Genomic DNA, 14,649 nt, shown 5'->3' on the forward strand with positions numbered 1-14,649 from the left:
TGAATCATCCCAAGACTAAAACAGATAGCTAACCATAAGTATCTAGATGCAAATATGTGAAAAACATGTGTTATGTTATTTCTATAATCAATTTCATTGAACAAAAAAAAAGCAAGTTGTTACAAAGAAGAACATCATTGGCCCTGAGATCAAATTGAATGAGTGAGGCATATTAAGACTTACAAGTATTTCTGGTTTGGATATTGGTGATGCCCCCACTTCCATTTCCTCTATTTCTTCTTCTTCCTCTGTCCCTGCAGCTACAAAGATAAAGTAAGTCTCATACAGGAATGCTACCTGACTGTAAAAACGATGATGGGAATTACTACAAACTGTTGGAATTAAGCACTACATAAGCATGTAGTTGGAACTTACTTTCAGGATTCTCTGCAGACTCTCCCATATTTTCAGAAAACAGCTGGCTGACGGTGATGCTTCGGAGGGATGTTATATCCGAGACCATGTCCTTGGAGGTTCTTAGATCATCAATATGCACAGACTGCCACAGCCCTGAAAACAACAGATGAGATGTCACAGCTATTACCTGTATTCCATATTATTCGTTTCTGAGGAAAACCACTTAACGTTAACGCAGAGAAGGTCTGGATAATACAATAATGTAGCTTTTACCACATAACAGCAAGGGCCTTCATTCAATTAATGTGTGGATATTGTGTATAAAATTGAAGCTAAATATATCCTTTCAGTTTGGCCAATCATATGTCTCAGGGAAGATGAGGGGGCTTAATGACAGGATTTTGGGAAACCAACAAATATGTTAGCTTCCAAAGAAATCATGGAGAAGTCAGGGGAAAAATATTACAAAAGTCTTCAATGGCTATACTATTTTTATTACAGGTAGTCCTCGACTTACAGCAGTTCATTTAGTGACCATTCAGTTACAACGGCACTGAAAAAAATAATTTATAACCATTTTTCACAGCTATGACTGTTGCAGCATCCCCATGGTCATGTGATTTATATTCAGATGCTTGGCAACTGGCATGTATTTATGACAGTTGCAGTGTCCCAGGGTCATGTGATCATATTTTGCGACGTTTTGACAAGCAAAGTCAATGGAAATGCCAGATTCACTTAACAACTCTGTTACTAATTTAACAGCTAAAGTCATTCACTTAACAGATGTGGTAAGAAAAGTCGTAAAGTGGGGACAACTCACTTAACAAATGTCTTACTTAGTGACATAAATTCTGGGCTCAATTGTGGTCATAAGTTGAGGACTACTTGTATATATATTTCTATTAAGAAAAAAAATGGAAAAATAGATTTTGCATTTATAGCAACATGAAGTAGAAGACCTCTCCAAAATTAAGAGATGTTTTATATAGAGAGCCAGGTTGGTCCAGTGATTAAGACACCAGGGTTAGAAAGTGGGAAACCGTGAATTCTAGTCCCACCTTTAGGCTTGAAAGTCAGCTGGGTGACTTTGGGCCAGTCATTCTCTCAGCCCGACTCACCTCAGGGTTGTTGTTGTGGGGAAAAATAGGAGGAAAAGCATGTTTTGGGTATGCTCACTGCCTTGAGTTATTTGTAAAAATAATAAAGGGGAGATATAAATAAATAGAAATATTCAAATAATATTTTCCCATGTCAAAGTATTTAACTTCAACAAAATCCTGATATTTCTTAAACCACATGTATGATTTTTGTCTTAAAATACAAGCCGAAGAACAAAAGGCAATGGACATAAGGATGTGATGGACTTACACTTCCTTCTTTTTTCTGTGTTGTTTTCTTTGACTTTTTTGATGGTCCTTTGGCCATAAAAAATTGATTTGAGCTAGCTTTTCTTTAAGCCTTCTTTTATTCATTTCTTGCATATTGCATAACTTCATTTATCCCAAAAGGGAATAGCATAATGGATATGTAAATATTTATGGCTGACCAAACTTGAGGAAAATGCACTAACAGTAAAATTAACATTATATATCCAGAACAGAAATATGACTAAATGTTTCCCTATACCGCCTGAACTCCATACATTTATGCTTTTTTTAGTGGACTGAAATCCAATAAAGACAGTAGGGATTTACTTTTTCTTTTGTAATTCAGGAAATTCAAAATTGGAGGAGTAACTGCATTCAACTTATTTAACAGCATATAGTTTTCATGTTTCCCAATTAAATATAGCAAGAAACCAAATCACTGATTTACAGCATTTTTTGTCACCAAGGCTTTGTGATCTTTTCAGACAGTGCATTGTAGACAACCTAAAAGGGGTTTGGCAAGCTATAGGCTGAGTGTCTCATCCCGATTTATTTCAGAGCTATCTTGACAATGAACACAATCAGTACTGTAGTAAATAATAAAAGGAATCTCTATGTAATAAATAACATATAGAAATGAAACGAGCTTCATACCTTGATGCACTTACTCAAAATATTTTTCTAACAATGCGGAAAATAAAACAGCTGTGTTTATGAATGATACACAAGAAAATTTGCAAAGCTTTTCTTGCACAGAAATGACATAACATTTTCATCTTATTTGTAGCCCTAGATTAGAAGCACATCTCTTTCTATACTGCAGTAATTCGTAAATCACATTACTGGGACCATTTGTGAGAGGAAGCAGGAAGCAACCCTGATGCCATAGCATCCCCTTGAATAAACTTCCAGCCTCCTTGTTCTTTATTCTTGCACATAAGCCAACCTACCTCCGTGAAATCCTATATAGGAACTTCCTCCTTCAATTCGTGACAGCTTAGTGATGAAAATTACAAACACCCTGACTTGATTCTTCTGTATTTTGTTGACTTCATTAACAGTTGAATACCTGCAAGGAAAGAGAAATAGGCATCATTCTTTTGTGAAGTTAAAGTAAAGTCTCTATATTCACCTGCCCGACAGCTCCTATTATTTCAAGAGAGATCAAGTTTATTTCCCCACCTCATTTTGATGTATGATGAATAGGTGGAGATAGTTCTCCATGAAATTAGAATATTGGCCTGGAGTATTTATTGGACTATGTAAAAATCTATGAACTTGGCTGGCTTATAATTACGGTTAAATAAACATATCACAGCAACTATTAATTGATTATATGCTCAGTATTGCTTATCTAATAGTCTTATCTAAGAGGCAACTTACCTGGCTGAGGCAATGAGCTGGGCACTGAGCGATCCATTTTCAAAGTCAGTCTGAATAATAAGGATTTTACTCCCATCTGCCCTCACAGCAAAAAAATTCCTGAGAAAATACAGAAATGAGCTTCACTTTGTTGCAGAAAGAACGGATCACTCGCATCCAGACCTTGATTTATTTAAAACAAGGTCACCTCACCAAACACTCCAGCAGTTTGAACAGGAACATAACTTCATTGCAATCCTCCAATTTACATTTAACAATTCAATTATAAAACTCCTCTAATCATATGAAATTTATTCTATTAATCATTTATTTTATGACAAGCACTTATATGTCACTTCAAAAAAAGAAATATAAAGAAACATACAAATCTGTGTTATTCTGCAACCTTTGTGGATGCTGAAAACTCACCGAATATCCTTTAAAAATGAGTACTCTGTGTCAAATTGTTGCAAGAACAAAACTTTCAGGCTGTCTGAATCATGCTGCAATTCTGCCTTCAAAATCTCTGTGTCTGCTGCAGTCAGGAGCCTGGAGAAGGTCGTGATCTGTAACAGTTAAGACAGCAGGTTTTTCTGTCAAATATGAACAAAGTTTTCACAGGATGGTCATGCAGTCTCTTGTTTTTTTATTATCCAAGTGAAAATATTTTCTTCCCTTCCTTTCTCCTACGCATATAGGTGACTCTCGTTTAGAGACCACAATTGGGAACAGCAACTTGGTCGTTAAGTGAAGCAATTGCTAAGTGAAATCTTGACTTTGCTCAGTGCTTTTTTTTTTTTTTTAAAAAGGTGCTGGAACTCACACGTCATACAACCTGCCTTGCCTACCCTATAAGGTTCCATCTAAAAAAGGTGTAGGAACTCCATTCTGGGCGTTCTATGACAAAAAAAGCCCTGAATGAGCTTATTTCAGCTTTCATTGGCTTTACACACCTATGAAAATCATAAATGTGAACATTCTTCATCACCATCATAATTGCAAATGATCATTAAATGAGGCAGTCATTTAACAATGGCTACCAGTATAGCCTTTGCGATGGCATAAAATCGGGAAGGATCTGAGTGACACTATCAATTAGCTGGTTACAAAAAGATCCGGTAACTTCTAACCATTTTAGTTTAGAAATTTTATTTATTAACATTTTATTTATTTATTATCTAAATTTGTATAGCAAATTCCTTTGTTCTATTACTCAGAAATAGTCCTGAACTAGTCCTTCGTTTGTTCCAAGGAAAGCTATGCTCAACATTTCTGCTACATATGGACATGCTAGGAAAACATTCTGAAGACAAAATCTTATTTCAATTTGCTCGGCTAGAGTCTTCTTGAATCTTGCGATTCTGACAAGAAAGTGCATTTCTAATACCCTAAATATTTCCTGCATATACTTTTCATTTCAAAACATTTAGTATTCAGGGTAAATCCAAACCATACAATAACACAGCAGCCATCCAAATTTCTGGAAAATAACAATTCACTAATATAAAGAAACCATAGCAAGCTTTGGGTACACGTAGTCCTAAAATTACAGCTGTAATGTAGCCTGCCCATCATGATCATAAGTTATGACAATTGTTAACAAATTGTACAATGCTTTTTGAGGCAGTCTTTAAGTGAATCCATGGTTAAGTGAATGCCATGGTCATTAAGCAAACCAATCGTTTGCTAGGGGCACATTTTTTGTGAAAAGTGTCAGATTTTGGTAAATCCATCATAAAATGTGGCCACATGATATGGAATGCTGCAACTAGCCGTAAATGCTGCTGTGTTGATAAATACATGAAGTTCTGGCATGTATTGGGGGGGAGGGGGAAACGACCATTGGACGTTCAAATCCAGTCACAAGTAGCCCCAAGGTATCCTTCCCTCAGCTAAACACACAAGCTTGAAGCTTTCTATATTAATATTATTGGAGTAGTTCTATGATTACATCAGAAGAAGCCATTTTCTACAACCTATTAAACAACAAAGATTGCCCTGTGAGTACAGATGATAGTATTAATCATCATCTCAATAGCCTAGACTTAGTAAAAAGTATTACTTTTCCCCATGCTGTTATTTTTATCGAGATAGACCAAAATCTTGAAAACTGTTTGCATCTATAATCTCCAAAACAAAATATAAAGTAACTAGCCCTAACTCCTAAGGATAATAGAAATGCATTCTAATTTAGAGCATTTTAAAATTGTCTTTAAACAACTCTTGTCGTATATCATGCGTTTTAAGAATTCATCATATTTATGAATATGAGAAAAAGGGGTACAGTGGGGGGGGACAGGAAGAAAGACTTTAATTGCAGTTTACCTCAACAAACACCGTATGTCCTCCAGAGTCTGACCGAAGGCATCCATGCAAAAATTCGGCAAAGGAAGTGTGTTGCTGTTGCTGAAAGTATATCTCAGCCAAGTTTTCTCTTAAAAAGTCCAGTTTAGAGTCACCGAGACGGACTACAGAGTCTGGGGTGGCACAGTTCAAGAGGACCAGCTGGGCCTGCTCTTGCACTTTCTCCCTTAGCTGTTCAGGAAGAAGAGACCCTTTCAGGTTTTCGGTCACCTGTAGGACAACCGAAGCGCAAGAGTCTGAATGGTAGCCAATGAAAACATCAGAAGGCGTGTATGTTTGTTGACCCATAAGATATTTCTCAGTTTTAACTGCTACAAAGTCATCCACCCATTTCTTCAGGTCTTTCACAATGTTCTTTTGCCACTTGTTCAGTACAGTATTAATATCCAGATAGTGTTTTTCAAGCCGGTTAATCAGTGGGATGGGAAACTGCTTGTACACCACCTTTTTCTCCTCGATGACAATCAGTCGAAACTTGGGATGCACTCTGCATTTCACTCGATGGGTCCCCAAACCTAAGTCAACATATTTTTGACCAGCAAGTTGGACGTAATACTGATTGAGGGCATCGTAGAGGCTCTCATAAAGGTTTTGTAGGTTGAGAAGAACAACCATCTTCCCAGTCTCCATGCAAATTTTTACTCGGTTTATGTTCCTGCAAATCTGAGTGTATTCTTGATCTTTGGGAAAGCTGGAACCAAAAATAATTTCTGGTTGAGCATCTCTGAAGAAACGCTGTTGGAGAATCTGAAGCGCTGCATAATTTTCTGTTAATACTAGCAGATATCGGCATTCACCATCCTGGTAATCGCTATAAATGTTCTGCTCAACTAAATCGATCGTACTGATATCATTATAATTTTCATCTCCTCCTTCTGGAATCTTAGACATAAAAGTATCCAAGACTTCAACATCTTCTTTGCCACTGAAATTTCGGAGAACTACCTCTGCTATTTTACGGGGACCTGGAATGCTATTAGAATTATTTGTCAAAGCAAAAAGCATTTTTACAAGACTGTAATAGTCACGCAATCCAAAAAATTCCTTAATTTGTTTCTTACAAATGTCTTCATATGCGTTTGCAAAGATAGGAAAGAAACGCTCAACTCTTTGTAGCACAAAAAGTTCTGAAGAGCAAATACCTTTTGCGCTTTCTATGAGTTCATTTTTATTCAGGTCTCCACGAGATACAAAGATGCCTCGATTCATCTTAGCTGGATCTAGGGCCCAGTTAGATATCCCAACGAAGCCAACTTTTTTGTGAGGAAGTGGATCATCATCAATGCAACCATCTTCTAAGAGAGGGTGAAGGGTCTTCAGAGGCATTTTGGGAGAGTCTTCTGCCAATCCAATTTCATCTAATACAACCACCGAAACATATTCACTAAGGTTTTTTCCTTCCTGGAAACGAGCACAGTGTTTGAAAGTATTTATGATCCCCTCAGGGGTTGAATGGGGGCTGCACTGAAAAGACACCAAATGGATCTGCTTAAGTTCCTTATAAAGGTCAGAATATGCTGCTTGACCCTGCATGGCATCAGCCACGATGGTCTTGGCAAGAGATTTTGAGCTGCCCGGCTTCCCAATAAGAAACAAAGGGATTTTAAGTTCAATGCAGATTACCATCATGAACACATTTTCCTTCAAAGCTAGGTTTTTTGCTATTCTTTCCCTCACAGGCACACCACTCAAAAAAAGATCCTGAACTAAGCTAATTTCTTCAAGAACTACTTTTTCATTATCATATGGTTCTGGAAATATTTCACAGATTACTCTCCAGTATGCCTCTTTCTGTTCCAGGGAAGCATGGTAGCAAACAGCAACTGAAAGAATCAAAGACCAAATTATTCTGTCTCTCTGGATTACACTTTTAGGGGGATTACTTTCCAGATACTTCTCCAGATGTTCAATAAGACGTTCACTGTGGCCGTGAAACCATTTGAAGACTTCCACACAGCGTTCGACATCTCTGAGGCTGATAAAGCTGCATTCGTCTTTCTGCTTTCTCATGTAGGCCTGTGACTCAAAAAGCACCTCAATAATCATTTGGATCTCATTAGCGGACATTTTGATCGACTTGGCAAGCTTTTGCACAATCTGTTCGATGTATAGTTTTTCAGTGATATTGTTCAATTGCCCAAAATCCCACACCAGAGGTATCATGCTTGGTGGGAGTGCATGGACACGGTAAACAAGCTGCCTAAGGGGAATGGAGCCAAGCTTTTCACTGGTGTCCTCTGCCTTGACACGATAACCCAGTCCAGCTGACTCCAAGCGTTGGATCATTTTTGGTGTGTGTTTGCGATAAGGATTGCATGCAGCTATGATCTGTAAACCTAAGCCGGGCAGTAAAGGCTGTCCTTCTATTGTGTGGTCACATAACACTTCCTTGATGCAGCTGACAGCTTCTGTGGTGTTGGCTTCATCAAAAAATAAAACTGTGTCAAACTGATAATTCAACTTATTGTCTTTTGCCATATCTTCAGCTTCCCTCACTTTAGCATAGATCGCATCTGCTGTGGTACCTCCATGAACTTTGACAAGCTTCATATTATCAGCATCTACACCAATCTTACGCAGTTCACACAGGTATTTTATAAGCCTGGTTTTTCCACAGCCAGTTTCTCCCATCAGGACAACAGGAATTCCACACCTAAATCTCATTTCAATGGCAAGCATTTTTAGTATATTGTCTGTTGTAAGTTCATAAGTTTCATCAGGATCAGTTGGCCACTCAATCCCCAAGACCATGCAAAGTTTCTCAATTTTCTCAACTCTGGTCAATGCATCAAAATTAATATTGAACGGAACTTTTTGAAGAACTAACCCTTTGTACAGCTGAGGGGTCATGACATTTCTCTTGATAATATTGCCATTCAAAGGATTGATGGCATCAATGCTGCCATTGATATTGTGCTGGAGATGGAAGCCAATGAAAGTCATAGATACACGGTCCTCATTGAAGAATATGTATGGATGGGGTTCAGATTCCCACTTTTTCCGAAGCAAAAATGGAGCAAGAGCTTCCTCAGTAACCTCTCCGAAATCTTGCATTCCAGGGCTTTCATCAGAAATGTTAAGCGAAGGAGTTGCAAAATCCTTTGCCATTAAAATCATGAATGTGACCACAAAATTTTTAAAGCCCTGCAAAGTGTCCTGGACAAATTCAGCATTACAGAAAACAGAGGTTTCACAATTTCTCAGCTGAAGGTTAAGAAACCAAGCAAAGTTTCTAAGTTCTGACCAAGAAGGGTCAATCACTCCACAGTAGATCAAGAACAGCTGTAGGCATTCTCCTGGAGTCCCTTCCACTGAGCCTTTTCTATACTGGAACACATCAAGATTTTCACCTCTGTTTTCTCTTATCAAATACTGGAATGGTCTCTGAAAAGCTTCACTAAAGAACATTTCTTGATCTACTCCAGGATCACTGCTGTCATGAAATAAATTCTGAATATCCTTGTCCAGTACTTCTTTAGGAGATCTGCAAGTTACTTGAGGGAATACATCAAGGAAACTATAGTTCAATCCTGGAGATTTCTAAAAAAAAGACCAGAGGGAGAAAAGGAAGGAGTTATAATACAATAAAAAGGTTTTTTGAATTTATTCTCCTATTTCACAAGCTCCATCAGTTTTCCAGTGTTTTAATTTTGTACTATGGAAATGGTTAGTCAATACTGCAGAACTGTAATTACTATGAACAAAATTACTTCTTTGCTACAAGAGATTATGGAAAAATCTCTTTAAGAGTTCATGGAAGAAAAAAAATGTTCAGTCCCTTGCACACAGTTTCACTTTAATCCCATGTAGGGAGATGTTTTTTCTTCCTTAAGACATTCCGTAGCTACGACTAAGGGGAAATCCCTATTTTCTCCATTGTCTTACAGAAACCAGTTTTAAAATTCTGCTTCAAAATACTAAAAACCCAGCATATATATATTCTATGCCTCTGGATGTACTTACAGATCCTCTTTGTTTTTTTGGTGAGGGGGACGGTTGCAGAATTTCTGCAACATAGAGGTGGCACTGTTTGCGGAGCCAAATTTTCCCATCTGTATCTTCCAGATACCGTAAGATGAAGAGCTTGAACAAAAATTCTGAAATGCCAGTCTGAACCTGGAAGAATACAGAAACATAAGGACCATACAAATAAACAGGGATGTTCCTCCTCTAGATATAAGAGTATCTTCTCACAAAAGGATGTATTGGATGAAAAGGGAAATCTCATCAATCAAAACTGTGACATACTCACAGAAGAAGTAATATCAAAATGCAGAATCATAGGCTGTTTCTGGGACTTTTGGTCCAGGAGTAGAAACAGAGAATTCAGGATTTTTCTTTCATTCACATGAGGATCAATCAGCCGAATGGTTCTTAAAGGAACTCTGTGTCCTTGCAGTTGCGCTTTCATTTTTTGATGCAGCCTCTTTATATAGAGAGATTTTCCTACAGTTTTTAACAAAAAAAGTATTTAAGATATTGACAGGAAAAATAAAAATAAAATAACTAATTTGAGACTGAGAACTCACATAGTCTATACAAATGCCTAGCAATATAGAGAACATAAGGAACATCAAAGAAAACCAATACAGTTAAAAATAAAGATCAGAATAAATTTAAACTTTTTAAAATCCCCTTTGGTTCTTTTTAAAAGTAACTTTTCAAAAAGTAACCTAGGGTTTCTGCTGAATCTAGCAGTTCAGTGCTGAAATACTGAAATCTATCATTGTGGCCCCATAAAAATGTATAGTGTTTCTATCATGCATACAGGCTTGCTGAAATATCAAACTATCAAACATATGTATTTCTATCTCACAAGAATGGCTCCTGTTAGATAAGATTGTTATTTAGTGCTTATAATGAAGGTATGGATAGAACTATTCACATTACATGTTAATTAAAATGACAATTCCAATTAACTATAGCACTACTTAACCATAAATTGCTATTATTATTAACATGGTTTGAAACAGATTTCTTATAAACAAGCCCGATTAATATTAATTATTAACTACTACGCTAATATAGATCATTTTCTTGCTAAACTGATTATATAGCCAAGATAGGAGGTTGTTTGAATTTGGTTTTCTCACCCATTCCAGCTCTTTCAGAAGATACAATCCCAACACACATATTATTCTTGAATACAGAAGCTGATGGATTTCCAAGCTCAGTGGCTTTGTAATGCTTCCCAAGGTAACTTTGGATGTCTTTTGGGGGCCGAAGAGGGGTCATGTGAATGATGAAATTACTAAAAACAGAAGGGATATAGCTGTCTTCTCTCTCACAATTGCAGAATATCACTAATTGATAGTCACTGGTATGTTTTAAATGTAGTTTTTGGTATAGTTCCTCTAACTTATAGCCAACATCGTAACTCAACTCATCTGCAAAGAGTAAGGTATAAATCTTCTTTTCTTTCTTGTTTGGAGTAAGGCATCGCCTCATAAACAATTCCACTTGCTCGTAGCTGGTTTGTGGTGTACACAATAAGACTTCATCATAAGAGGGTAGCATCTCTTCTGGATTGTTCATGTAGATGGAAATTGTAGAAACCAAAATTTCAGAGCGATGGCAAAGAATGAGGTTGGGCTGCCTAGAATGAAGACCTTGTGGTAACATTCGCTTAACATTCCTTCTCTCGAAATCTGCCAAAGTAGATAGGAATCTGCCAAGAGTTTCAAAATCAAAGCAGTGTGGAAGAAATAAACCCATGTTCTCCATGTAGGACCCCCAGATTTCCTCCAGGTGTTCAGTCACCTCTCTTCTACTTGCCTGGTGTCCATAGGTTACATCAAAACTCTTTGGTATTTCAGATACCACTAGTTTGGAGACTTCTTCAATATCTTGTCTACTGCAGTTGTGTTTTACGAAAGACAGCATCATTAAGGCAGACTCACTGGGTTTCCCCGAACCAAGCTCCTTGCATAAATATACAAGCTGTTCAGCTATGTAATAATTCAGATAAAAATACTGGGATCGCTTCTCAGACATGAACTGATTCCACCTCTCCAGAAAACTCTCCATCTTCCTGCACATGACTGGCAGAACCTTTGCCACATCTCCACTTCCACAAAGGCCACAGATGGAACTTAAATTAAAGTCCATATCAATGGAAAACAGACTCTCAGGTGAGCAATATATGTTAGCAATCCAGTTTCGGAAAAGCATGTTTCCAGCAGAATAAAGGTTCTTGAAGGACAATGCAAATCTCTGAATGTTAGAAAATACCTGAGTGAAGAATACATACAAAAACACAACAGCAGATTGAATCCAAATCATTATTAAACAACCTATACAATATATATAAAAAAACAACAAATGTTTAGCTTTCATCAGCTAACTGCCAACATTGTCAGAGTGGAATGCTGGAGGTTCAAAAGCCTGCCTATAAGACTAACTGCTTCTGCGCTCTGCTCATGGAATGCGCCACTGGTCTACCCACCCCCGCTGATCGTATTGCTTCTAGTTGTCTCGCATCCAACTGCATATTCATGAGTTCAGGGATCCTCGCCTCTCCTTTGCCTGCTTTGGGCATGGCTGGATACCTGTTGCCATGGGATGGTCTTCCAATGTTTCCTGTCCTGTAGCCATCCCCTCCCTGTTGCGTGTGTAGTATCCCACCTCCCATCATTAGTTCCTGCACGGATCGTATTGGGGATTCCTTCCCCTTGCCGGTCATAATTCTTTGCTGTTCCATAGGCCCCTGGATCTGATCTTGCGTGGGCTGTGGCCTTTGCACTCGTTGTGAGTTGTTGCACCGTTCTTCCTATTTCCTTAGTACCTGATAGGCAGGCAGCAACTCTAAATGGCGATTGATGGAGCGCTCGTCGGATAGCCACGCTTCCTTTAGCAACCGGCTGCCCTGGGTGACATCTTGGGCGATGGCCTCAGCCCCAGCAAGGTCGAACATATGATTGTTGCTGGCCATATGCACCCACACCTGTGAGCGTTGCTCTTGTCGTCTGATGGCCAGTTCGTGTTCGTGGATCCTAGTTCTAAGCCGCTTGGCTGTCTCCCCAATATAATTACAGTGACAGTCCTTACACAATCATGTGTTCGACCTTGCTGGGGCTGAGGCCATCGCTATAGCTATTACAACTGAGCAATAAGCAATAATCTTTATATACAAAATATATCTATTTTAAATACTTTGGGCATATAAAATCATCAATTCCTCTTAATTAGCATCAGGCTAGTTCAGGAAGCTTACTTCAGAAAATTTCTCCACTTGTGCACTTTGTTCTTCTTTTCCAGACATCAACATCAACTTGTTCATCAGTTCTTGAAGCTCTTCCAGAGAATACGTCCGATTCTCTTGGTCCCCATGACTTTCTTGGATAGTCAGGTCCAGAATAGTGTCCAGGCAAACCTTACAACAAAACATAATATATACAAGGACATAATGAAGACTGCCCATTTTTAAAATGTATTAATTCAGTAAACATTAGACACTCATAAAGAAAGCAATTTATTAGCAAATATGCTTAAACGTGATTGTAATATAGTTGAGCTGCAATTTAAAATGTTAATGGGGGTAAAAATTGCATGAATACCTTTTTTTTTGCTAACTCCTTTTCATTACAAGCAGGCTATTTAATGCAATAATATCCTTTTCATATATTACTATATTTCATTCTTTAATCCTTATTTTATTTTACACCACCTAGAGCGAGCTGGTTCAGCAGTAGAGGCAAACAAATTAAATGCACAAAAGAACATTTAAAAATAGTTTTGTGGAAATTAGCAGAAAATAAGAAAAAAGAGACCTGTTTGGGAATCATTTTTAAGCAATGTCTCACCTTCTGTCCCTCTCCTGGGGCCTTAATTCTGTAGATTCCTTTCTCATTGATTCTGGTTGCCAGGGATATAGAAGACAACTCCACAGAGCCATGACTCTCTTTGATAGTTTTTAACCAATCCAAGTATCTTGCAGAATCACGCTATAGGGAGAAGATATGATAAGGATAATTCCCATTAGCTTGTATCTTTCCTAAGTCAGGTAAAATAGACAGAATTTAAGCAGACATTCTAAAATTTCTACCCCACTGTTTTCTGGGCTTTCAAGCATACTTTACCTTAGTTTAATTTCACTAAAATTGCCCATTGACATAATATGCAAACTGCACTTCATGTGGAAAAACATAACTCCGTGCTTCTCTTTGAATGCAGAGCACCTAAGTGGTTTGTAGACTTCAGGTTCAAAGAATATTTTTACTAATTAATATGCTATAAGCATAAAGCATCTTTGTCAAATGCACAGGGAGTAACAGAAAGATACAAGGCTGCTACAATAATTACCAGCTTCGCGGGGAGGTTGTGATCACTTTCCAGAGCTTTCCATATATTCTCCAAACACTTCATGAATTCCTCAAATCCTGCCTCTTGCTTTAAATCATACAGCATGGAGGAGTAGCCAAACACAGCATCATGGAAACAAGCCACACGATCCACATCCATGTCATTCTCTCCTGCAGATATTGAAGCCAGCTCCACAAACACTTTCAGCTCATTTTTGTCTAATGGAAAGGAAGAAAGCGCTTTGTGAGGTAAAAAGGAAATTTATATTCTATGAATGGCTTCCCTGGATGCATTGAAGTGCTTTCTAGGATGGCTTATACTTATAATTGTAATTATAATTGCTTTTTTTGTTTTTTTATACAAAAATAAACAATAATGATAATAATGCAATAATGATAAATAGAGATATGAAAACCCACATTCTGAAGAACATTGGAAATGTTCCATTCCACACTGGCTACTTTGTTCCAGGTTTGATTCAACAATTTTTAGAAATTAGTCCTCTGAACTTTTAAATGCTGACTCTGTAAACCGCTCAGAGAGGGCTGTAAAGCACTATGAAGCAGTATATAAGTCTAAGTGCTATTGGTATTACTGGACTGACCAGGGGTAGCCTATTCCTGTCGTTCCTTTCTTCCAGCCTTAACAAATTCAGACTCTTCATAACACACTTCCAAAACAAAACCACCATGGGTAGTAATCCCTGGAAGCATTTGCCTGCTGATCCCACAAAATAGCACTTGCAGCTATGGCTGAAATCCAAAAGTAGAAAACAAAACAGTCCTCAAAATCTTTGTCAATGTTCAGAAGTAGTAGCAGGTTCTCCACTTGCACCCAAACTCTTTCTATTACCAAGAGATCCTTAGAGTGATGTGTAGAGGACTAGTACAAAGAA

General features: G+C 37.8%; 1 protein-coding gene across 1 annotated transcript in view; it reads right to left on the reverse strand.

Annotated features, from left to right (window-relative positions):
- Positions 1-14,649, reverse strand: part of LOC308662851 (E3 ubiquitin-protein ligase RNF213-like) — a gene marked incomplete at its 5' end in the record, with an annotated part of 152,986 nt that overhangs the window by 78,563 nt on the left and 59,774 nt on the right. The window contains 12 exons of the mRNA XM_081318995.1: positions 184-260; positions 376-510; positions 2,678-2,796; positions 3,111-3,209; positions 3,519-3,655; positions 5,415-8,993; positions 9,417-9,569; positions 9,706-9,899; positions 10,547-11,684; positions 12,667-12,825; positions 13,256-13,396; positions 13,755-13,972. Of these exons, the coding sequence (XP_081175121.1) occupies positions 184-260; positions 376-510; positions 2,678-2,796; positions 3,111-3,209; positions 3,519-3,655; positions 5,415-8,993; positions 9,417-9,569; positions 9,706-9,899; positions 10,547-11,684; positions 12,667-12,825; positions 13,256-13,396; positions 13,755-13,972 (6,149 nt within the window). The remainder of the gene's footprint in view (positions 1-183; positions 261-375; positions 511-2,677; positions 2,797-3,110; positions 3,210-3,518; positions 3,656-5,414; positions 8,994-9,416; positions 9,570-9,705; positions 9,900-10,546; positions 11,685-12,666; positions 12,826-13,255; positions 13,397-13,754; positions 13,973-14,649) is intronic.

Source organism: Vipera berus, assembly GCF_964194415.1.
Source record: "Vipera berus genome assembly, chromosome: 2".
Taxonomy (NCBI): domain Eukaryota; kingdom Metazoa; phylum Chordata; class Lepidosauria; order Squamata; family Viperidae; genus Vipera; species Vipera berus.